The sequence below is a fragment of the Pristiophorus japonicus genome, chromosome 7 (assembly GCF_044704955.1).
Source record: "Pristiophorus japonicus isolate sPriJap1 chromosome 7, sPriJap1.hap1, whole genome shotgun sequence".
NCBI classification, from domain to species: Eukaryota; Metazoa; Chordata; class Chondrichthyes; family Pristiophoridae; genus Pristiophorus; species Pristiophorus japonicus.
The window spans coordinates 41,087,121-41,112,675 of NC_091983.1; the positions used below are offsets into that span (position 1 = coordinate 41,087,121).

The 25,555-nt window shown below is 42.2% G+C and overlaps 1 protein-coding gene across 2 annotated transcripts in view; it reads right to left on the minus strand.

The window, feature by feature from the left end:
- The window catches only part of arhgef10 (Rho guanine nucleotide exchange factor (GEF) 10), a 423,195-nt gene that overhangs the window by 161,198 nt on the left and 236,442 nt on the right, over positions 1-25,555 (minus strand). For both annotated transcript variants that reach the window (XM_070884917.1, XM_070884916.1), the window contains exons 17-18: positions 6,779-6,924; positions 1,899-2,074 (exon numbers count right to left, since the gene is read on the minus strand). In XM_070884917.1, the coding sequence (XP_070741018.1) occupies positions 1,899-2,074; positions 6,779-6,924 (322 nt within the window). The remainder of the gene's footprint in view (positions 1-1,898; positions 2,075-6,778; positions 6,925-25,555) is intronic.

Below are 25,555 nucleotides of genomic sequence, written 5' to 3' on the forward strand. Positions count from 1 at the left end.
TGAGGGCAGAAGGAAGAGATGTTGTGGCATAAATATTTTGCAGTTTATTGATTACCAAGGTAGTAACAGAACATTGGAAGTAACAGGCTCAGAAACGTGATAGGCCTTTTCATTATCATACATTTGCTAAATTCTGAAGTTCATTATGAATGGAAGCAGTTCAAACTCATTTAATGAGAAAAGAGTCAATAATGATCTATGAACCTGGTAATGGCCAAATGTTCTATTGCAAATAAAATTGGTGAACATTGGTAATGTGATGAGAATCAGAAGGGAGAAGAATTTCTGGGTGTCAAAAATGTTTGTTGTTGATAGTCTAACAGCTGGAAACAGCAGCTCATCGTGCCACCGAACAGGCATCCGGTGTGGATAGAGTTTTCCAATTTCTGATATGCTATCATGAAAATAGCAATTAAAACCATCAGCTGATGGATGGATCCATTAAACTAGCAGTTGTTGAATATTTAAGTGCCCTCTACACGTCAGCCATAGATCGAGTTCAGAGGTGTTACACAAGTAAACTGAGTACATCTGGGATCACAGGAACAGGATAGCAACAATGGAATTCTGCCCCATCATAGCTGCCAACGTTGAATCAGAGGAGGAATGGGATGAACAGGAGATTAGGCAAAAACTAACTGGCACCCATTTTGATGCAGGAAACCTGCCGTGCCAAGGCAACAAATAAACCATGCACCAATCTGTTATCACATCACACGAGACCGAACTGTACCAACCTTGTAGCCACATGAAAAATAATACAAATGGATAAATACTGCAGATTACAATAAAGTACTTGACCATAAGACATAACATCCATCCCATGAGATCATTCCTTTGCTTATCTCTTGTTTGGACCTCTGGTTACCTTCTATTGGACAGTTTGTTCTGCATTATGCCCTTGTAAAACGAGGTCCATGTGAAAATCATGAGGCTCCTTATCTGACATGACTGGAATCCTTCTGTGTCATCAACTTATCCTGGGCTGCCTGAGCTGGGAAAACCCAGTCCTTTTTATAAAACACTTTTTTTTTTACAATTCTCAATTTCTTCCAACTCATGATTTCTTACAAGACTTCACATTTATTCTTAGGCAATGGTGGAGCGACCAACTGCATTTCCCGATGGTGAAGCATGAGAGTATGGGGTACTTTGAATGATCACTTTTGAGGAGGCATTTGGTGACATCTGATAAAATGAGGTATACATGAGGAACTGGCTGATAGGAGGAACAGGGTGAACTGAATTGTCTTTTCTTGTTCTTTCAATTCTTAATACCCTTCACATGCTGTATGTTTCTTTAAAGAAACACGAATATAGATATTCGTTCACAAGGCAAATCTTGACTACTTTTCAAGTCATAAAATTGATCCACTAAAATTCTTCACGCAGATAGATCTCAGTTACATGCATTTGCCTCCTACACCTTCAAAATGAAACAAAAAAATACTTCCCACAAAATAGTTTACAAATCCAATTGGATTTTGCAAGTATGTTCATAAATCCAGTTAACCTCTCAATATTATAAAGCAGAATGTCTCAGCTTTTTTTTGTCTCTGAAGCCGAGGGGCAACATATAAAGTTTAAATCCACATTCCCATTGATTCAAGCTGCTGACACTAACAGATAGTGAGTTTTCTGATTTTGAATGTGTTCATCAATAAGACAACACTTTTAAGAATGGTAATTTGCAACACTAGAAGCCCAAACAAATTCTAACAGGACAAGCCAGTGAATAAGAAATAGAAGCACATAGATCCAAGTTGCCTGGACCAAGTGGTCCACAGCCTATAATTTGAAAGCTCCTGTCATAAGCATTATAAAATCCTTTTGCACCGAGGAAATAGCACAGTTCAGAGCTACAAGTCGGAACTACCAAAACTGGAAAATATACTTACTTGGCTTTGCACTAATTAGAATCTTTTCTCCAGAATGTGGCGGAGTAAATCTACTTTTCTCTGCCAGGTCCTCACTGTTCCCAAATTCTACCACTTCAACCTGCTTTAGCGGTACACTCCATTTAAGCAAGTACCGCAGTCCAGAGGGCATTATACCACTACTGTCATACTGGACTCTGAAATAAAATCAGACATATAAATAGAATGTCAGGTAAAAATAATCACTCGCCTTGATAAATAAAACAGAAACATAAATCTACAAATGGTGAAAATCATCGAATTAGTGTAAAGGCTTTCTATGCTAGAAATAACAAGGAAAAAATCAATGGACAGTATATTTTCAACAGAAATATCACACTCAAATGAAATGTTGTCTTCAGCCATTTTCTATCAGAACTACATTACGATATAGGTAGAAGATAACAATTATTGATTTGCTATGATTAAATCAAAATTGTGATCTACTCAGAATTTTGGTATCTGCAGTACAATAGCCTGTTTTTTTTTTAAAAACTAAATGCAATAGGCCATCAATCTCTCCAATTACATCTAGTAGTATATTTCTCTTCCATGATTTGTATATTATTAGATGGACATGTAGAGTCAAACCCAGTCATTAAAAGACAGCGGGCAGCAAAACAACGTATTTCAAAATCAAGGATTCCTTGTATTAACTCCTCCAGCTACAATAAGGCTTCCTCTAGGATAACAAAAAAGGTTTGTTATATAACCATACTTAATTATAACCTGGTAGATGGCAATACGAGAGTAGGTTTAAATCTTCACAGAGTGATTTTATTTAATGCCCCAAACAGACGGAATAGCTGTGCTAGTTTGCAACATAGTTTGATTAAAGCCATAAAAATTCAACAATCCTGCTCTATTCTCAGATAGCTAATTATTATATTGAATTATTAATTATTGGAGATATTGCTTCAATTGCCATTTTATCTTCCTCCAAGTATCAGTTTGACTCAGTTGGTAGCACCTCAGAGTCTGAAGGCTGTAGGTTCAAACACTAGGATGTTAGCTTTTATTTCTATGCATGCTAATTTTGTTCAGAGTGACCAAACCTAAATAGACAATTTATTCTGCTTCAATGAATGTATCAGATGATAATTAATATCAAGCCCTAAGACTAGAACTAGAGTTAAACCTTTAATGCAGCAGCATTTCATTATTAAGTTCAAAAAAATTACTTCCTCAAATATGAAAGACAGTTCTTTTTTATTATGTCGTTTTACCATTTTTTTTGTTTCTCGAGTTCTGCAACCAGCATGATATGGAGGAGAATTAAGTTTTACAAAACATTTGTTGCCTTCCTCCCCCGATCTGTCTTGAAACTGTCTGCTGCCAATTTCAATACCCCACAAAGTGTTAGATAGATAGATCTGTTCATTCACTTGCTTCCAGTACAGGATATCCAGGTAAACGAGCGAGAATATTTACTTGCAAAAGTATTGCCGAAATCTCAAATGAAGTCATTATAAAGATAGCCACACAACTATAAGACATAAATAATGCTGTACTCAGATTCTGAGCCCCATCTGGGGAACACAGTACTCTGTTGGATGGTGGCAACCTGTCTGGTGGGATTAAGTCTCTGCCCGACACTTTCCAGAAACAGGTACCATTGAACAATGTGTCTGTGGTTCCTTCAGTGGCTTATTGACCAAGGCCATGTTGAGCTGTGCAGAACAGGAATGCCCCAAATTCAATGCCTGCTCTGTGCTAAATTAGCTGATCTCAGCCGGAATTTCTGTAACTGGTCATAACATCTCTGGGTTAGGGAGTGGAAATTTTTTTTTTAAGTAAGCCCGGCTTCCAAACCCTAATCACTATCCTGTGGCTTCTGCTGGAAAATGTGCGCACAATGTGTGGTCTGGACAAGATTAGGTTCAGTTGTTCTACATGGTCAACTGCCCATATTCATTACCATGGACCACGTATGAAGAATGGCTTCTAAAGGGCTTCTATAACCCAGTCTGAGTTAGTGTTTTCAATGGAGAATGGTAGAAAATAGCTGGGGATAGGGGTGGGTGGCTGATATTTTCCTAGGACGTTAGGAAAAGTGACTTCTCCGACTGTGGTTTAGAACTGTGGTTTTGATCAACACATGACTGTGTTATACCACCTAATCATCTGTCTAACAATAGATTGCCCTGGTAACCATCTCCTGGTAATCATCCCTGGCTTATCGCCCTTCAGAGGAAGCAATCTCGCGCGCTCCACTTCCTTTGGGAACGGTTACCGGGACGGTGATGGAAGCATTACGTGGAGCAGCCACCTAGCGCTGACGTGCTTCAACGCCCTTCCTCTTTGCTTAAAGGGGAGGGCCGCTGCGCACTCTGCAAGGCCTCTGATGGCCTTCACTAGACCACCAGGGCAGCGTTGGACCGGGCCTGCAGCTCGGCACCCAAAACGGAGTGCCGCACTGCACGATGGCGGCCATCGTAGAGCCGATCCGAGAGTCGGTAATCAGAAACAATGTCGGCCCGGGGCGCTGGCGCCCTTCCCTTTAACTAGCACCCTCAGAGCGGATGTCAGCCAGCTTCGCGATCTGCGGGGCAATTTTCCACGCGGGGCATTAAGGAGTCGGTGAAGGGTCACCGCACATGGCGATGGCGTCATCGCCGGTTGCGCGTTGGCTTGGGGTGCTAACCGTGAGAGCACCTCCGCAAACTCCCAATTTCCCGGGCGGTGGTAACGACCCCCTCCCCCAAGCGAAAAATCCTCTCTGCCGCAATAGTCCCAACCGGAGGCACTAACGGGGCTTTAAAAAGGGGCAATTCCACCCCATAGTTCTTGCAGTAGAACTGTCCCCATTGATGGGCAATAGTAAACCATGGCCAAGTAACAGAGCCTTGCCATTTACTACCTATACTGAAACAAGGTGCATCTAACAAGACTCATTGATATGGAAGTAGACATTTTTTGAGGTTGGCCACAGCAAGGCAGCAATACCATTTGAACAATCTTGAATTTTTCTTTCAGGTTGAAGTTCTAAACTCTGCGATACAAGTTCAGCTGGAAGCTCTCTGTGCTTTTTAGAACTACAATAGATCCTGGAGTTTTTCTGGCTCGCTGGCCCGGCCAAGTAATTTTTGCAGCTCGCTATTCAAAAGCACCCTTATTTGCACTTTGTCTGATTGTCCCAATAAAACCACCCTTCAGAATATTGGAGGAGGCCTGATGAAATGAAGGGCATTCCTGATCATTGCCCTCTATCTCATGCAGCAAGACTGGATGCCATATGCTGAAAAACTGTCAGTTTTAATTTCTAACTGGAGTTTTTGTATGTACTGGATGTGGCAATGATTTGCGGACATTGCCAGGAGGTAGAAAAGGAATAAAAACAGAAAATGATGGAAATATTCAGCATCGGTGGAGAGAGAAACAATTAACATTTCAGGTTGATGGCCCTTCGTCAGAACAGCAGTAGAAAAGGAGGATCCTTTAGGTGATTTGGAGAAGTTGATCGTGAAAATGCCTGAAGCCTCTACAAATGCTCCAGAGCTTAGTATCACTAAAGCTCAGATACTGTCACAGCAGTTGACAATTTGATCAAAGCCAGCAACTTACTAGGATAAGCACTCAGTAATTGGGCACTGAAGGTATCCTTAAGAATGTTGCTGGGTTTGGGATGATTCACTCACTTAATGTTTTACTCTTTCCCCTATTAGATGGGAGTCGACATTTTTAGAACTCAACAGCTAGCTCTCTTTTCCCCTGTTGGATTTGACATTGATACAATCGTTAGGTGACATCATACCTGAACTGCAAATGCTTCAGCTGCTGATGAGGGGACTAAAACTGGTTGAGATTTAGTTGAAGATTTGGGTGGATTAATCATTCAGGCTGAAGTAGGTTGGATCATTGGCAAAGCAAAAATGGAGAAATTGGTGACCGATGCTCCATAAAGTTTTTGAGCCATAGAAGATCCCAATCACTGAGCGAGATCGCAACACAACATTGAGATCAAAACAGCAACAACTACTTAGCAGCAACAAAGCACCATAAAGGATAAAACCCCAAAACTTAAACGAGAAGACTTCTTGACAGTCATACAAACCAGCACGGAAACCTCTCACCTGGGGCTTCCTGTCTCAATATTTCTGGGGACATTCATGGCTATTATTCAATTTCCTATCTGACCTGGAGTTGGAGATCTGTAAATGTACAAAACCAAAACCTGATGTTTCTCTGCTTGGAGGAATCAAGCTTGGATATTTCTGTCACGAACAAAGTCTCAATACTTTGAAGCTGGCTTTGAAAAGTGAGCTAGAACTAAATAATTGAGGTAGATCTCAGTGCAATGTTGAAATGCAGCAGGTATCATTTTGACCAAAATGGCAGAGAAGAATGCATAAGGCTGCTCCTATTTATTTTCTTTTTTTCTCTTTCCCACGGCAGTTGTTGATGATTCTGCCATCACCATTTACACCCTTTTGTTGCTTAATTTTTCCCATTGCCATCTCCTTTTGCCATGCACCATCATCCCTTTTGTCTCTTAATTCTTCTGCCTTCCATCCCATCACAGACCTTCCCTTTTGTTCTTTCCTCTCCTCCCCCCTTTCCCTGCCCGTACACTTGCTTAAAAACCTGTTACATCTGTTTCCAGTTCTGGCGAAGGGTCATCGACCTGAAACATTAGCTCTGTTTCTCTCTCCACAGATGCTGCCTGACCTGCTGAGTATTTCCAGCATTTTCTGTTTGTATTACAGAAGAACCTTGATAACGTCACTGTGTTGAAATGAGCAAAAACAGTTGCTTATAAGCAGACTTATTAGCAGGAAAACTATACTAATAGTATGGAAGGAACAAGTTAAGATTTAGTTTATATATATCTATATATTTGTACCACATTTGACTGTACATACCGAGAACTGACTGTAGCACACATAAGTACATCATTCAACATGAATAAACGTCGCTCTTTGGTTTTCACCATTTCTCCTTTCTCATTGTAAACCGTTTCCACCATATCATCTGACCTTATGAGGTATCTGTTTCCACTCCGAAGAAGCTGTATTGATAGAGAAGTAGTATGTAACTGACATACACACACTATACACAGCAGACAACGCAATCTAAATGCACAAGCAAAAAATTCATTATGACATTTTCTGAACACAATGGGCTGGATCTTGCTGGAGAGGGGCATCTCGCAGCATGCCCCAATAGTTAGATTGTTTTGCTGGAAGTGCGAGCTGTTAGCAAGTGAAACGGTGTATCTGAGATCTCAGCGAATGGGGGACTAATAATGTATCTCCTTAACTAATGAGATTTAAGGGTTGAGAAAGATACAGAGGAATGATGGAAAAGAAGAATGAATTAGAGTCAAATCAGGTACAGAAAGAGAAATAGGGAAAGAAAGAATGGATTAAGAGAGAAAAAAACGACAAAGGAAAAGTAAGAAAAATATTTTAAAATTTAAAATTTGGTGTTTTTAAAATCTTGAACAACAATTGACTACATGCAGGAATGAGACTGAACCATTTAACTTGTTCCCTTTCTGGGCCAGAGAGGTTCATTGGCATTGCCTTAACAATCATGTTTTAAAAAGAGCACTTACGCGCTTAATTACCAGACTTAACTTTCTGCTGCAAGTTTAATGGGCAATTCATGTGCAAATCCAGCAAATTCTTAAAAATAACAGGGTAGCTAAAGGTGAGAGGTTGTTTCTGCAAAGCCAACGGTGGAGCGGCATAAAGCAATCAGCAACTCACAGCATATCTCGTAATCTCCTGGATTTACTGGCCAGTTTTATGCGTTAATAGTGGCGTGCGTTGTGAACACGCTGGTATTTTTCCAGCAAGATCTGGTCCAATTTAAAACATCTAAGCAATTGAGGCATATAACTAAGTGAGTTGGGGATAACAAAATGCACTGAATATTTCAATTCTGCTGGCCTGGAGTTTCCTCCTTGGGCGCAACCCGAAAGTTAGACCCGGAAATCCGCCCAATGTCATGCCCATTTTGCCAATGTCAAGTTACACCCAAATACTCTCCAATCTCAGTAGAATATGCGCAAACATAAAACGGGTATAAATCAACGTAAACAATCAGAGCCTGAGGACAACACCAAACCCACACAGGTACATTTCTTTTTTTTGCATGAAAATTTAAGTTTCAACTCATTTAACCATCATTCATGTACATCCACCACAGCATGTTTAGGAACCTACAATGAGGGAAGCTTTGCAATTTTTAATGTGATTAATACTGATGCCATAAAAATGCATTAAAAGAAACAGAAAATGCAGAGCAGGGCTCAGTGTGGATAAATTTAAAGAAAACACTCACACCAAAGAATGATTTTGTGTCCCGTTGCACCTGAAAATCCAGACATAAAGGGCTTGAAATTGAGGTCGGAGGTTTCCTTCGTACGGACAACTCAGACCCGAAAAAAATCTACGAAAGTACCTGGCGGTCTCAGAGGAATGCAAGATCCCGGCTGGAGGCCTAGGTTTGCTGCGCAGCTCATGGGGAGATGCCTTTCAGGTACGCAAGTCCAAGCTGGTGTCATGTGGGCCTGGACAACCAATCATGATGCAGTATTCTCATTGATAAAAATGGGAACTCTGTTTGTACGAGTTCCCATCACCATCAACGAGAAAGACCCCTAAAACACCCAAACACAGCATAATAAATAAATAAAATACCTCACATATTTAAAATTAATTCAAATTAAAAGTAATTAAATGCTTTCGAAAAAAAAACATTGGGGAGAATTTTTTTAATGTGTTTTAATAGTGTTAAAAATAAACTTACCTTAATGGACACGGTTTTTAAAATTGTGCATTTAAATTTAATTTTTATATGTTTTAAAACTCTTACCCTGGTATTATTTGAATTTGAAACATAGTGTTTCTGATTTACAATTTACTGGCCCATTCATTCTAAGCTCCAAAATGTACAATTTGCATTTGATGCCGATGATGTGATCAAAAACAAAGTCAAGGAAACAACTGGATGTAAATAATCACCAAGTATAATAGTCTGTGGGCTAGAAGTTTATTCGGATAGTGCCCCACGCGGGGGTCAGAACGTGGGCGCTAAAGGGTTTGCATCCGCGAGCGCCAGCATTCGCGCCACTCGGCAAATTCAGTGTGCCAGAACCGGCGGTGCTGAGGAGTAGTGGCCGGGAGTGTCGCACCGGTGTGCAACGCCCCCGATATCGCCATGGCAGCAACATTGGCTTGTGCTGCACCCGTTGCGCGCCCCCCCCCCCACCCCCGCCCCGCCAAAGAAAGCTGCCGAGCTCAGCTGTCCGGGGCGCTAAGGGAAGGAATGACTACATGAGGTAAGTGTGATTGATTTTTTTTTTTGCGATTTAACTTTATTTGTGGTGAGTAATGTATAGGGAATTGTTTTTTTTGTGTTTTTTGTTCCGATTTATTTTTTGCAGGGAGGCCTCGCTTAGGACGCTAAGAAGCCAGCTTTCTAGCACAGGATATTCAGTTGCTCACACGGCCTAGCGCCCTAAGAAAAGTGTCGAACACTTCCCTTAGTGCTCCACTCCACTGTCAGAGTGCAACCACTAAATCTTTTGGCTGCCGTCGCAAAATATTTTCCGGCACTAAATTTAGCGCCAGCCCGATATTAGTGCCTTAAAAAACCTTCAACCGAATTTCCAGCTCTTGGCTTTGTCCCTTATGCATTATTCAAGCTGGTTCACACTTAATCAATAGATGTTGTGCCCAATTAGTCCTTAGTGTGTGCAAATAGGCCCGTTTCAATGGAAGGGACAATTGGCCGTGGTGTATAGCAGTCGGCCGAACAGCTACTGCCCATTTGCCACCACCACCAAAAGATAAAATCAACCCACTTTCTCCAAAAACACAACTGGTTGCCTCATGAATCCATGTATATAATTAGCCTCATTATCCTGCCCTTATATCTTGTTTCACAAGTCAATTAGACTTTGCATTAAAAAAAAGCCACTGGAGCTGATTAGGGAGAGTATCATTGGTCAGAACAGAGCCTAATACACAAACAATACACATATTGAGGACTAATTGGACATTATCTTTATTCATTTAGTGTGAACTTACCTGAATAATGCATAAGTAACAATGTCAAGAATTAAATGCTTCCAGTTGACTTACCTAACCGACACCTAACCTCCTCGTTTTAAAGTTGTCATCTGATATTTGAAACATTCAGCATTGTGAAGAATTTTCCCGAATCAGCTTTGTGAATCAACAATAACTTGTATTTATATAGCGCCTTTAACGTAGTAAAAGATCCCAAGGTGCTTCTCAGGAGTATTATGCGATAAAGATTAGACACTCCTACATAATAGTCAAAACTTCAATGAGGTTGCTTCCATCTAATCTATTATAAGAGCTCGGGTCGTCTTCCTTAATATTTCTTCACCCCTTAGTTTTGCAGATACCCGGTTTTATTTTTGTAGTTCACCTCTTTAACTGTTTAAGGACAATATCCCAGTTACAATTAGGGGACCAGAATTACACACAACTCCACATGGAATCTGACACAATGCCTTGTGTAGCAACAATGGGCCCAAGTTTCCACAAGAAAAAAAACGGGCGCCCCTCCGAGCTGGGCGCCCGTTTTTCGCGCCTAAAAAAAAAAATCACGATTCTCGAGCGTTCTGCAGCTCTTTGTTTGCGTGCAGGGGGGCGGAGCCTACACTCGCGCCGATTTTGTAAGTGGGAGGGGGCGGGTACTATTTAAATTAGTTGTTTTCCCTGCCGGTAACGCTGCAGTGTGAGCGTTTGCGCACGCGCAGTGTGAAAAAAACATTGGCACTCGGCCATTTTAGAAAGTGCTGCAGAAAACGTGAAGATTTGTTCTTGGACCCCTGCAAAGGCTTGTATTTTAATTTTATTGATATTTCTGTGTGTGAGGGAGTGCTTTTAGCAGCACTGCTGAAGAAATCACCTGCTAAAATCAGTGAGTTCAGCTTTTCACTGCTAAACTTGCAGTACCTGTGCCTGCAAATTAAGGATTGTGTTTGGAGAAAAAAAAGTGCCAATTCAACTTTGCAATGGATCAACGTCTACCAAGAAAAAAGAATTTCTTACATGAGGAAGTTGAGATATTAGTGAATGTAATTGAGCAGAGATGGCAGGAGCTAGATACCAGCAACAGAGGTCGCATAAAAGTGCCACCAAAAGAAATGAAGAAACGCTGGAACCAAGTTGCAGAAGATTACTGCGCAGTGGTGCATACCAGGAGATCTGGAAGTCAGTGTAAAAAGAAATGGCACGACCTTGGTCAAGTAGTTAGTGTAAGTAATATTTCTCATTTTTAATTTAATCGTAATTGTAACGTGACTATCTGTATGTCCCACCTTGCAGACTGACACACTCTGTAAAAAGTTATATTTTACTCTTTGCAGAAGAAATTGGCCCACAACAAAAGAGAAGCAACTCGGACAGGAGGAGGCGTGCCCAATCTGCATCCACTGACACCCTTGGAACAAAGGGTAGCTGCTATGATGAGTCGTACATGGAGAAAAGCAATCGGTACAGCACAAGCTGGGCCCGCACGCGAGGAAGAGGGTAAGTCCTGAAAATGCATCGTGGCCCTTCAAATCAACCTGCTGCCTAACCTGTTATGTGTGAGAGTACTCATGCCACCCACCCGGCCCCCTCCCTTGCTGTTAAGAATTTGACTGTTCTGATGTATTTTGCAGAACATGATGATGATGATGATGACGCTGCTGCTGCTGCTGCCAACCCTGAGGATCCTGAGGGTACAGAACAAGAACCAGTACAACCAGCTGCGGACGATCCAGACTGGATGATGGCAGCGATGACTGAAATGTCTGCAGGGGGGAGCTTCCAATTTAATGTTTATGAGCCCCCATCAAGGGGCATCAGAGTTTCAACCCCTAGCATAGGTCTTGGTCCCACCATCCATGGTTTCGCTTCCGATGTTGCGGGTCCCAGTGGTGCTGCTGGTATAATGCAGCTTTCTACAGTCACTGCACTACCGTCCCAGCCTGCGCCTCCCTCTCGCATAGGTTCTGGTTCCACCTACTATGGTTTTGATTCCAACGCTTCGGGTCCCAGTGTTGCTGCTGATATCATGGAGCAGTTTACAGCCATTCTTCCAACATCCCAGCCCACGGCTCGCACTCGAGTGCTGTCGTCTGGAACACCGAGCGTCCTACCGTTCCAGCCCGAGCCTCTCCCTCTAGTTCTGCCGTCTGCAACACAGAGCATCCCACCATTCCAGCCCAAGCCTCTCCCTCCAGTTCAGCCGTCTGGAACATAGAGCATCCCACAGTCCCAGCCCACGACTCCCTGTGTAGTGGTGCCGCTTGCAACACCGAGCATCCCACCGTCCGTGCCCGCACCTCCCAGTGTAGTGGTACCACGAGGCAGACCCAGGCAGAGGAGAAGGAGATTGGAGACACGCTCTCCTGAGATGCAGCATGCAACAGATGCGACTCAGGTTGTGGCATTGGGTATGGAGACCAATGAGCTTACCCGATCACTCATCGGTGGTGTCAATGCAGTAGGTGAAGAGTTGACGGGCCTGACGGGAGAAATAGCAGTAATGACACGGGAACTTAGGGAGGGAATGTCCGAGGGAGTGCAATTGACGGCACAGGCCATCAGGGAGGGCATGTAAGTGTCAGCACAGACCGTCAGGGAGGGCATCAAGTGTCGGCACAGGCCGTCAGGGAGGGCCTGGTTGAGGTAGCTGCTGCAATAAGGGCACACAGCCCAGCCAATCAAATGACACCCCCATGAGGAAGTGAACATTCACTGAGATGTGGATGAGACATGGTTGCAGCCTTTCTTTGCTGCTTTTGTTCTTGTTCTTGATATAGCTGTAGTAGCGTTTTTCAAATTGAAATTGTTTTGTAAGTTTTGTTACGTTACAACATATAAGGGATCTTATGGTTTTTAAGTGATCTTATAGTGTAAATGCTCTCACTTTTTTTTGTATCTTATTTAATTTTGCACCTAAAAAGTGATCCTGAAGTTTAAAAGTGTTCTTCAGAGTGTAAGATTTTTCAAATTGAAATTGTTTTGTAAGTTTTGTAACTTTACAACTTATAAGTGATCTCAGGGTTTTCAAGTGATCTTATAGTGTAAATGGTCACACATTCTGTAAATTATTTAATTTTGCATCTAAAAAGTGATCTTGAAGTTTAAGTGATCTTAGAGTGTAAAATTTTTCACATAGAAAGTGTTTTGTTACTTTTGTAACTTTACAAGTTTATAAGTGATCTTAAAGTTTTTAAGTGATCTTCAAGAGTCATATTAAAAAGTATAGTTTGATACAACAAATATTTTATTAGAGTGACGTTAACTTTTCAATAAAATATTTTTTCATTAAAACTGTTTCATGTTCCATTAACACAACACAACGTAGGAACAACTGCAAAGAATAAACATGTCCATATGCAAAAGTGTTCGCGGAGCCCTCAGGCATCAGTAGTTGAAGCGTTCACGGATGAGCTGCTGGCGCAAGGCTCGAACAATCATTAAAGGGGCACGATGGACGGCCCTCCTCCGACCTCGTGCTCCAGCATCAGGCACTTCCATGCTTTTCTGATTGTCGTTATCATCCACATCCTGGTCTTCCGTAATACTATCATCATGCACTGGACCCTCACGTCGGTCTTCGGGTTCCACTACCAGCTCCTGCTGCCTCATGATGGCTAAGTTATGAAGCATGCAGCACACAACAGTGAAGTGACCGACCATCTCAGGAGAGTATTGCAACTGTCCTCCGGAATGGTCCAGGCATCGGAATCGCTGTTTCAATATGCCAATGGTCCTCTCAATGATGCTGCGGGTCGCAATGTGCGCCATGTTGTATTGGTGGTCAGCTTTTGTCCGTGTCACGCATATGGGCATCATGAGCCAGGTGGTCAGGCCGTACCCTTTGTCTCCCAGTAGCCAGCTCTGCCCTTCTGGTTGCTGCTCAAACATGTCAGATAGAACGCTGTCGCGTAGGATGAACGCATCGTGGGTGCTGCCTGAGTATCTCGCATCGACTGACATGATGCGCTGCTTGTCGTCACACACGAGCTGCACATTGATAGAGTGGAAACCTTTCCTATTTTGGTACTGCTCAGAATCCTCCACGGATGCTCGCAAGGCTACGTGGGCACAATCAATGCAGCCCTGTACCTTTGGGAAGCCGGCAATCCTGAAGAAGCCCACAGCCCTCTCATGGATCGCTTGTGCGGTCATTGGGAAATTGATGAAGTCATTCCTTCGCGCATAAAGTGCAGCCGTGACCTGGTAAACGCAGATATGTATTGCACGTTGAGAGATGGCGCACACATCTCCAGTTGTAGCCTGAAACGATCCCGAGGCATAGAAAGAAAGTGCAGCTGTTACCTTCACTTCAACAGACAAGGCAGTTGTCCTTCTGCTTCTGGGCTGCAAATCTGCTCTCACCATATCACAGATCTCAGTGACAACTTCTCTGTGAAAACGCAGCCTTTTCACACAATCAGCCTCGCTCATGTCCAGGTACGAGCGCCTGGTTCGATATTGTCGATGTGGGGAAGGTCTCCTGCCCACCAACCTATGGGCTACGACATTCCTGTTGCGGTAAGCTCTAATCAATTCTCTCCTATGCAGTGAATTGATGGCGAACTATTGCATAATCCGTGGTGTTGACAATGCAGCACCCATTCTGCAAATGTAAATATAAAACTGTCGATGTGGCTGCCTCTCCCTGTCCAAATGGCCTCAGTCCCCCTCACAGCTCGAAGCCTGCTGCTGTATCTTTGGCTGCCTGCCTGCCCCTCCCTCCCCTCCCTCCCTCCCCCTCCCCCGTTCGCGGGAACATCGCTGAGTTGACTAAGGCTTCCACCTCAAGTGGAAAGCTGTTTGCTGCCTCGTTACTGCCTGCCCCTCCCTGCCCCCCCTCCCGTTCGCGGGAACATCGCTGAGCTGCCTGAAGCACTTTCACACAAGTAGGAAGATGGTTTATTTAATCTTTTCTTTGCTTATAAATGTTTATTCAGGTTGGATTTATTTGTATAATATTTGTATAAGTATAAATAAGGATTTATTGTCGAATTTAATGAGTTCCCTTTCCTCTCCCCCCCACCTCGTTCTGGACGCCTAATTTGTAACCTGCGCCTGATTTTTTAATGTGTAGAACAGGTTTTTTCAGTTCTACAAAAATCTTCACTGGCTCCATTCTACTTTAGTTTGGAGTACATTTTCACTGTGGAAACTTTCAAATCAGGCGTCAGTGGCCGGACACGCCCTCTTTTGAAGAAAAAATTCTGTTCTAAAGTAGAACTGTTCTACCTGACTAGAACTGCAGAAAAAAAAGTGGAGAATTGCGATTTCTAAAATAGTCCGTTCTCCACCAGTTGCTCCTAAAAATCAGGCGCGAATCATGTGGAAACTTGGGCCCAATATAACCTCTTGCACAGTCCATACAGTTTAAAGACCATTTTCAAAGAATTAATTTTTATGATTCCTAATGAGCCACTCTCTATAGAACCCGAGATTTTAATGTTGGCACATTCTTGGATAATCTGAATTCTAGTATCATGTGGCTTCAGATCACGTCTGCTAAATCCACCAACAGTTTTGAGTTTTAAATGCTCAAGACTGAAGCAGGTATCTACAAAATGCTGGATCACTTTTAACATAACCTTCAGTGTTGTTTTTTTGTGATGAAACTTCAGGGTTTCTTTTCACCCTCACCTTTCTGAACGTAGAATTCTCTACCCCAGAGAGCTGTGGAGGCTGAGTCATTGAATATATTCAAGGTAGAGATAGACAGATTTTTGAACGATGGGGGAGTCGAGGGTTATGGGGAGCAGGCAGGCAAGTGGAGTTGAGGAGAAGATCAGATCAGCCATGATCTTATTGAATTGCGGAACAGGTTCGAGGGGCCAAATGGACTACCCCTACTCTTATTTCTTATGTTCTTATATATATTATTCCCTTTTTATTCAGTGTCGTCAAGAACCAGATGGAATAAATGAGTTCACACAATGCAGAACTTAATCCATGTGAGACAGAAAGATTGGTGCATGTTAGAAATCAGGGATGACTAAAAATGTATAAAACTAATATGAATGTATAAAGCTGATACAATATACTGTGTTTGAAATCGTTGTTTAGAACTTGGAGACGAGATGTCTCCTAGACTGGTAGTAGATACTTAGAAATGCTAATTATCTGTAGTTTTCAAGTTAAAGCTTCAGTTTGTTTATGTTTCTTTAAGACAATTTGTATGGAAAGGCTTAGAATCGAAAGAAGTTTGTAGGAATTAACATAAATACAGGTAGTTTGCTATGTCGTAAAGAACGATTGAGGAGGTGACAAAGCTCTGGTTTGGGCCTCATAGTTCAAAGGATAGAGGACTAGGCTTTGTATTGACTGTACCCAAGAGAATATAGAGAGAGAGAGTTCAAAGAAATTCCAAGGAAAAGCGACTTTGATAAGGTATAAACAATGATGTGACCAAAATTGTAAGACATCTTTAAGGTGGGTTCTTGAAACAAGAATCAAGACAAAGAACTAGAAGCCTTATTGGATATTACGTTTTTAGGGAAACCTCTATAGGTCAAAAGGTCGTGTCAATAACCAGGGTCAGGCCCACCCTTAAAAATGGAATAAAAGTAAGCCTCCTCAAGGTTGCTCTTATAGACAGTGTGAGGCGAGAGTGGAACAGAAATCGAGCTGGTTGAACACTTTGAGTGATCCCATGCTTTACCGAAGGAAACACTAAACAGAGAGAGACTGCAAGCCAGAGAACTGCTCATGTGCACCAGCCATTTGTCCGATCGCGATAGGCATTACCTATCTGTTGCAGTTGTATATTTTTGCTATATAACTAATGTGTTATATTCCACCAGATATGTTTTACAGTCAATCCTAATTATTAAAGTGACCAGAAATTGGCTTAAACTTGCCATATTTCCCAACAAAATTGGCGACTGCGGCAGGACTATAAAAAGTATTATTGTGGAGTTGGGGATGGACTTAGTCTATAACGTCATTACAAGGCAGCAGGTGGAACAACCGGGTAGGAAACCTCATAACGGGGTGTGTTTTGTCACTGAAACCAAAAGCAAAATGGTGGGTGCTCATTGCTGAGATAAAATCGTGAGCAGTTTCTCAGAGGTTATTGGAGTCGTCCAAGAGTAGTTACTCCAAGCGCTTGGATGTGATAATATCCCAAGTGAATGCGAAAAAGTCTAAACTTAAAGGAGCCTGATAGAAACTGGCTTACACAACTCACTTCTATGCGAAGCATGGAGACTTGAGAAGATAGAGAGCAGGAGAGAGAGAGTGATGGATAAACAGAAACAAAGATATAAGTGGAATACAAACCTATCTGAGAACTCAGCAAAGGAAGGAAACAGGGAATTAAAAAAAAAATGAAACCGACGTGAAAGCTTTAGCGCCGAGAAAGATAAAGCATAAGATTTGTTTAATGAGAAGGAACCTTAAAAGAGATGCTGGAATTTCAGTTTGAGTGAAAGTCTGTCTAAAAAAAATGGTGTCTGTTATATTTGTTTTTCCTCCACCCCTTTTCTGTGGGAAAGCTGTTAACCATTTGTGTGCTGTTAAGTTTGTTAATTAACATGTGGTTTTGTTTCAAAACAATTCAAATTGTAACAAAGCACTGCCTTCTTAATTTGGTTACTGAACGTTTTTTTGAAATTATAAATTGTGAAAAACCCGACTTACATTGTGACCAAGTGAAATTCTGGTTGTTTTAAATTTGAAAAAGATTAGCAGTATTTGAATTTTGAGACATTTGAGATGATTTTCCTTGTTAAATATCTTGATTGTACTGGGACATCTTGGGGTTGGAAACCTTTTTAAAAGAAGCCATACCAAAAAGTTTAGACACAATCTAAAATGCTGTTTTCTCTGATGAGAGACAAGATATGCTCGAGGTGGGGAATCGATAAGATATGGAAGTTACCTTGTAAATGAATTGCGAGCAAATGTGTCTCTAATGTTTAAGACACCAAGTGAAGTACCAAGCTTGGCAAAAACTTGTTTCTGAACTTGGAATTAATAAGATGAATTGATAAAGGTAAATTGATATGAGTTGCTGTTTCAAGCACTCAAGAAGGAAAAATCTCACCTAAGTTCAAAGAGATAATTGTTTATTAAAACAAACTGATTGAGAACAATCTAGGTGGTCCTATTAAATGCTGTGCATCAAGAGAAAAGTTTGTGAAGAAATAAAATTGAACATAGAAACATAGGCCATTCGGCCCTTTGAGCCTGCACCACCATTCAGTATGATCATGGCTGATCATGCAACTTCAGTACCCCATTCCTGTTTTCTCTCCATACCCCTTGATCCCTTTAGCCATAAATGCCACATCTAACTCCCTTTTGAATATATCTAACGAACTGGCCTCAACAACTTTCTGTGGTAGAGAATTCCACAGGTTCACAATTCTCTGAGTGAAGAAGTTTTTCCTCATCTCGGTCCTAAATAGCTTACCCTTTATCCTTGGACTGTGACCCCTGGTTCTGGACTCCCCCAACGTCGGGAACATTCTTCCTGCATCTAACCTGTTCAGTCCCGTCAGAATTTGATATGTTTCTATGATATCCCCTCTCATTCTTCTAAACTCCAGTGAATACAGGCCCAGTTGATCTTGTCTCTCCTCATATGTCAGTCCTGCCATCCTGGGAATCAGTCTGGTGAACCTTTACTGCACTCCCTCAAAAAACCTGCTTGTGAGACAATATGGTTGTTTGGATTTGTGATAAGTTTGAAATGATAACATGGACTCGGGCACAATATAGTTGGTTATAAAGAATTTATTTTTAAATTGTTTATCTTCAATATTGTATTGGATAGTAAGGTTACTCCAGAGCTCATGAATATGAATAATAATTAATTGGATGTCTACTTAAGATGCAAGGTAGAAACAGGAAAATTACACCTCCAAATGGGAATTTTTCTAACATTCTAGTGAAAGTCAGGAAAGTGTCGTTAAGAATAGTGAATCGATAGTTTTCTCTTGGAGACATTTGTGTCCTTGCCTATGAACTTTTTAACAAAATTCTATTAATAGCCTAGTCACTACCCGAGACCTGCAATGGAAGATGAGCAAAGACCTCAAACAATCTTTTGATAAGATTGCCTGAAAGCCCGAGATACCGGTATAAGAGTGCAGATCTGATTTGTTATGTATGAAGCAACTAGCATCTGGAAATGGATGGTGAATTTGCACTCAAGAATGAGCCTCAGACATGCTGAGATACTTGACAACAGCAAGGCATGAAATGATTAATGTGGCTCAGGGAAGTGAGTCAAGTGACATGTACTCTCATCGAGAAACTATTTAATTAATGAAACAATCAGAAGAGAGTTAAATTTTAATCCCTCTGAAAGTGTGTTTAAGTAAAAAAAAAAGAATTAAAATTGAAGTAAAAAAAGATATAGAATTTAGATTGGGAAAATTGAAGGCTAGGGAGAAATAAATTTAGTAAGAATTATCCACAATGAATGGATACGAGGGAAAAAAGAAATTTGGAGAATCTTTTAAATCCATGACTTGATTAGATGTTAAACTTCAGCTTTCTTTACAATGTCTGTTTTCTTTGTCTGCATCATTTTTGCTGGAAATGTATGTACTTAGTCGACGTGCTTGTGAGTGTAAGACTGAATTATAACTGTGATTATGTCTTGTGGGTAACAGAGCGTGGGAAAAGTCAGTACGAATCCAGCATGAGGGTTTTGGTAATGCCTCCTGTACCATGTTTTACAGGTCGAACCGAACCTGTCTCAAAAGCTATGCTCAAGTGAAACCGACATTAAATGACAGAGTTAAGTATAAGTTACACAATTATGTGGCACAATTGGTACACAATTTAAACTCGTGAGATATTGGACTTAATATATTCACACATCCTTAGGTTTGAATTATTTCACATGCTCTGGGTAGTTTTCCAACTTGTAATGATCGCGTATTTGATATTTAATTAACTGAACACATTGAAAGAGAAGATCCGAAGAAACATAGAGGATGCCCCAGGTGGGGCAGAATTGGAACACCAGACAGTGAATTGAATTTGAGAAAGTGGTCAGTGGTTGCTCCTCTCCCTCAAAAGGAATGGACTGTAAAATAGGGAACTCTTCATTTCTGAATCTCTCATCGGAATTTAGAGATGACACAATGGATGCAAAACAGAAATTGAGAGATCAAAAGAATTTTCGCTCTCTCAAGGAGGGGAATGTGTTAGAAATCAGGGATGCCTAAAAATGTATAAAACTAATACGAATGTATAAAACTGACATGATATGCTGCGTTTTAAATCATTGTTTAGAACTTTGATCCTGATTATTAAAGTGACCATATTTCCCAATGCGTGTCTATTTCACATTGACAGCCTCAAAAATAAGAACATAAGAAATAGGAACTGGAGTAGGTCATACAGCTCCTTGAGCTAGCTCCATGATTCAATAAGATCATGGATCAACTCCACTTTCCCGCCCGATCCCCGTATCCCTTGCTTCGCTTAAGAGTCCAAAAATCTATTGATATTAGTCTTGAATATACTCGACGACTGAACATCCACAGTTCTCTGGCATAGAGAATTCCAAAGATTCACAATCGTCTGAGCCAAGAAATTTCTCCTCATTTCAGTCCTAAATGCCGATATCCTGAGCCTATGCCCTCTAGTCCTAGCCAGCGAATCAACATCATCATAGGCAGTCCCTCAGAGTCGAGGAGGACTTGCTTCCACACTAAAAATGAGTTCTCAGGTGACTGAAGAGCCCAATGCGGGAATTGCAGTCTCTTTCACAGGTGGGGGAAATGGTGGTTGAAGGAAAGGGGAGGTGGGGTGCTTGGGTTGCCATGGGCTCCTTCCGCTGTCAACTAAGTGACTCGAGGTGTTCAGCGCCTTCCCGAATGTGTTTCCTCCACTTTGGGCGGTCTTGGGCCAGGGATTCCCAGGTGCCGGTGGGGATGTTACATTTTTCAAGGAGGCTTTGAGGGTGTCCTTGAAATGTTTCCTCTGCCTCCCTGGGGCTCGTTTGCCGTGTCAGAGCTCCGAGTAGAAAACTTGTTTTGGGAGTCTCATGTCAGGCATGCGGCTTGTTTAGCGGAGCTGATCGAGTGTGGTCAGTGCTTCGATGTTGGGGATGTTGGCCTGAGCGAGGACACCGACATTGGTGCACCTATCCTGCCAATGGATTTGCAGGATCTTGCGGAGGCAGCTTTGGTGGCACTTCTCCAGTGTTTTGAGATGCCTGCTGTACATAGTCCATGTTTCTGAGCCATATAGGAGGGCGGATATCACCATTGCTCTGTAGACCATGAGCTTGGTTCCGGGTTTGAGGCCCTGGTCTTCAAACACTCTCTTCCTCAAGCGACCGAAGGCTGCACTGGAACACTGAAGGCAGTGTTGGACCTCATCATCGATGTCTGCCCTTGTTGATAGTAGGTTCCCGAGGTATCGAAAATGTTCCACATTGTCCAAGGCCTCGTTGTGGATTTTGATAACTGGGGGGTAGTGCTGCAGGTTGGTAGAGGACCTTTGGCTTACAGATGTTTAGTGTTAGGCCCATGCTCTCCTACGCCTCGGTGCAGGTATTCATGATGGCTTGGAGTTCGGCCTCAGAGTGTGCGCAGACGCAGGCACCCTCCTCCTGACGAAATGCTTAGAACACGGCCTCGTCATAAGCAATAACCTGTTCTGTCAGAAGGACAAATGTAAAGCTTCATGGCAACACACTCGCTCCAAGCACTGGCATCTGCTAGACTACGTCATCGTCCGAGCGAGGGACCGCAAAGACGTGCGCATCGCCCGCGCCATGACAGGAGCGGACGACTGCTGGACGGACCACCGCCTAATTTGCTCTGTCATCACCATCAACATTGCCCCAAAACAGTGATGGCAACAGAAACAATGCCGCAGGAAAATCAATGCCGGTGCACTCAAAGATCCTGCTAAGAAAGTTCTATTCAGCCAGCGTCTCGTTACCAATCTGATGACTCCCAGTGACCCAGAGATGCAGAGTATCCACAGTGCCTAGCCAGCAAAACAATGTAAGTGGAGACCTATTAAGCCAACTTCTGGCCATCTCTGTGCTCCAGAAGCTGAATTCCATGAATGGAATTCGCATTTATTAATTTTTTTCCCAGCTTCCTTGCTGTCCAATTTAATGAATTAAATTAAATCCCAGTTGGCTTCCTGCTGAATTTTGTTAATCGAGGCCACATCTATTCAGTTTATCATTTAAAAATATCTACTGAGGTATTCCTAGATGCCATACTGCCCAATTTAATGAAAAGCAGCAGGATGGGAGCAGAGGTAGGCACCAGGCGAGAAGGGGCACCATCGGCAGCATTCCATCAGGTGGTGCCGAAAATCAGGTGCCAGCCTTGGCTCAGTGATGAAACTCTGGCCTCTGTAGTCAGAAGGCTGTGCATTCTAACCCTGCTCCAAAACCACAAGTATGGAACTTCGGCTGGTACTTCAGCACAGCACTGAGGGAGCGGAGCACACCACAGTCAAGTGTGTTGTCCTTCGGATGAGATGTTAAACTGAGGCCCCATCTGCCCATTCAGGTCGGTGCAAGAGATCCCATGGCATTCTTTAAAGAGCAAGGAAGTTCTTATTGGCCAACATTTGTCCCTCAGCTAGCACCACTAAAAACCACAGGTCGTTTAGCATATTGCTGAGAGACAAATTGGCTGCTGCACTTCCTTACATTATGGCAGCGATTACACTTAAAAAAAAAGTACTTTATTGGCTGTGAAGCACTTTGGGATGCCTTGAAGTCATGAAAGATACTTTGTGAACACAAGTTCTTTCTTTCAACAGCGTGAGGTGGGGATTTCCCAGAGCAAGACCTCTTATGGGTGTGGAGGCTGGTTGGAAGGGTGGCTGCAGAATTGCCGGTACAATATGAAGATACTGGGGCAGAAGAGCAGGGCTGCAGTGGCAAGCAGTGCATGATAATGGGTCAGGCAACAGTGAAGATTGCCAAGAAGCAAAGCAGCAGGACCAGGTTGAGCTAATGAGCGGAGTCCATCAACAGAGTGTGAAACAGCAAGATTTCTCCGAGTGGAGCTGGGAAAGGGAATTAAAAAAAAAAAATCAGGTAGTGGGGATTGGTTGCCAAAGACGAAGCAGCCATTCAGGTCTAGATATTTAAAATAGTGAGGCCTGAAAAGAGAGATCGGGTTGGGGAGCGAGGCCGAAGATCCAGTGATAGCTTCCAAGGCCAAGGGCAAATTTTAAAAGGAAAAAAGAAATCGGACAAATAAAATAAATTGGAGAAAGGGGAACAAATAAAATATTTTAAAAGGTTGAAATATATTTATTATGATGCTCGCAGCAGATAAAGCTGTGGCAGGGCTGAGCAGACTCCACACTAGGCGGTGGCATGACAGGAAACTGTGACGGGCCACTATTCAGATTAACAATGGAAATCCTATTAAAGCACCATCTGCTGGCATCACAGGGGAATGTAACAGACAAATCTGGACATCTTGCATACAATAGACAACACAGAAACAGGTCATGTGGCCCAACTGGTCTGTCTTGACTTACATGCGCCACACGAGCTGCAGCCCACCTACTTCATCCAACCCCAGCAGCATAACCCAACATGGGAACGCTCATTGAAAGTGTCTACATCACCATTTTAAATGAAGCACGCGACCTGCGTAAAAATGTTAATGTTATTGCAGGTAGTATTATTTTGGCACCAGATAGCTCCCAAAATAGAGGTCGAGCAGCATATAGATACGAGTTTACTGGAGATAGATGCGGTGAATTAAATAATTATCTTTCATTCCACAGTCCTATTTAAAAGGCTCCTCCATAAATGATAGAAAAGGAACATTCAAATCAACATTATGTGAAGTAGACAGGCTGCATTGGCTTCAGGCAAGGAATTACTCACAGAATATATCAATCAGCTGGCATGGATGTCAGCACAGTCTGTTGAAACCATCTCGCTAGTTTACCATATTCATAACTAGATGAGGCAATTGCACTTTGAGTGACCCCTGAAAGCATCTCACTACTTGGGTACATTCCTCTTTGAGAACAGCTAATCCTCCATCATTCATCTCTCGGATGAAATGTTAAACCGAGGCCCCGTCTGCCCTCTCAGGTGGAAGTAAAAGATCCCATGGCACTGTTTTTTTGAAGAGCAGGGGAATTCCCCCTGGTGTCCTGGCCAATATTTATCCCTCAATCAACATCACTGAAACTGATTACCTGGTCATTATCACATTGCTGTCTGTGGCAACTTGCAGTGCGCAAATTGGCTGCTACTTTTCCTATGTCGATGACTGTCACTTCAAAAGATTTGTTATAGATCGGCCCACTAAAATCTGTATAAAGGCCAGTGAGACTTTTGGATTTTTGAAGAGTCTGTCTTGGGCAACTAAGAACAGACCTTTCCCTGCATTTGCCGGAATAAATCTTTTCGAACCTATCTCTTTGAGTTTGTCATACAGAGCGTCGATCCATTATCAAAGCGGATTCGCTGGGGAGAAAGGGAGATTTCTCCTCAACATACCAGAAAAAGGAAGGGACCCAGCACTAAGCCCTGCGGAACCCCACTGGATACAGCCTTCCAGTCACAAAAACACCCATCAACCATTACCTTTTGCTTTGGGCCTCTGAGCCAATTTTGGATCCAACTTGCCACTTTGCCGTGATCCAAAATTCGTGACCAGTCTGCCATGTGGAACCTTATCAAAAGCTTTGCTAAAATCCATATACACTACATCATATGGACTGCCCTCATCGACCCTCCTGGTTACCGCCTCGAAAAATTCAATCAAGTTAGTCAGACATGACCTTCCCTTAACAAATCCATGCTGACTGTCCTTTGATTAATCTATGTCTTTCCAAATGTAGATTTATCCTGCGTCTCAAGATTTTTTCCAATAATATGCCCACCACTGAGGTTAGGCTGACTGGCCTGTAATTACTCAGTCTAGCCCTTTCTGCCTTTTTAAATAAATTGGCTGTAAAGCACTTTGGGACGCCCTGAAAGTCGCTCGATAAATGCAAGTCTCTGCTGCTTTGTCGGCGATTAATTCAGCAGACATTTCTGCAACATCTTCATTCTGAGGCAATTGTTTGATAATGCTGCCTAGGGACTTCGGAGACTGCTCCAGACAATTACAAATTTAAATGTAAAGACCTGTCTTAGTTCATGCATATTCACTAACAAAATCTTAATTTAACAATATTCTGTTTCAGCTAAAATTGGTGGGAGTTTTTTTTGAGTCACACACAAACATTCGGGCTCTTATGCTACCATAATCTTTGTGACTCATGCAGGTAGTTAGTATAGTTTTTTTTAACAGCTGGGAATTTGTGGTTTGGAGGATTTTGCGCTCATAATTCAGTTATTCCCTAATTCAGAGATATTCTCAAAAATGTTTTCAACAGAAAGTGTGGACACAGTCAATAGTGATAATCATCACAGCATGATTCTAGTTACACACAAGTTAAATCTGCAGGAAAAGACAGAGTTATCTTTCATTGGTGTCAATAAACTGCATCAAATCTGCAACAACACAAACCTGTTTAATATATTATCACCGTGCAAAATGAGATAAAAACAATTATTTTCCAATGCTTTGCAAGCATCAGCTTTCAATACATTTACATACATTCCGTCTCCTCCCCAATTCACCTTGTTCTACTTGTAAAAATAGTGGCTCAGTT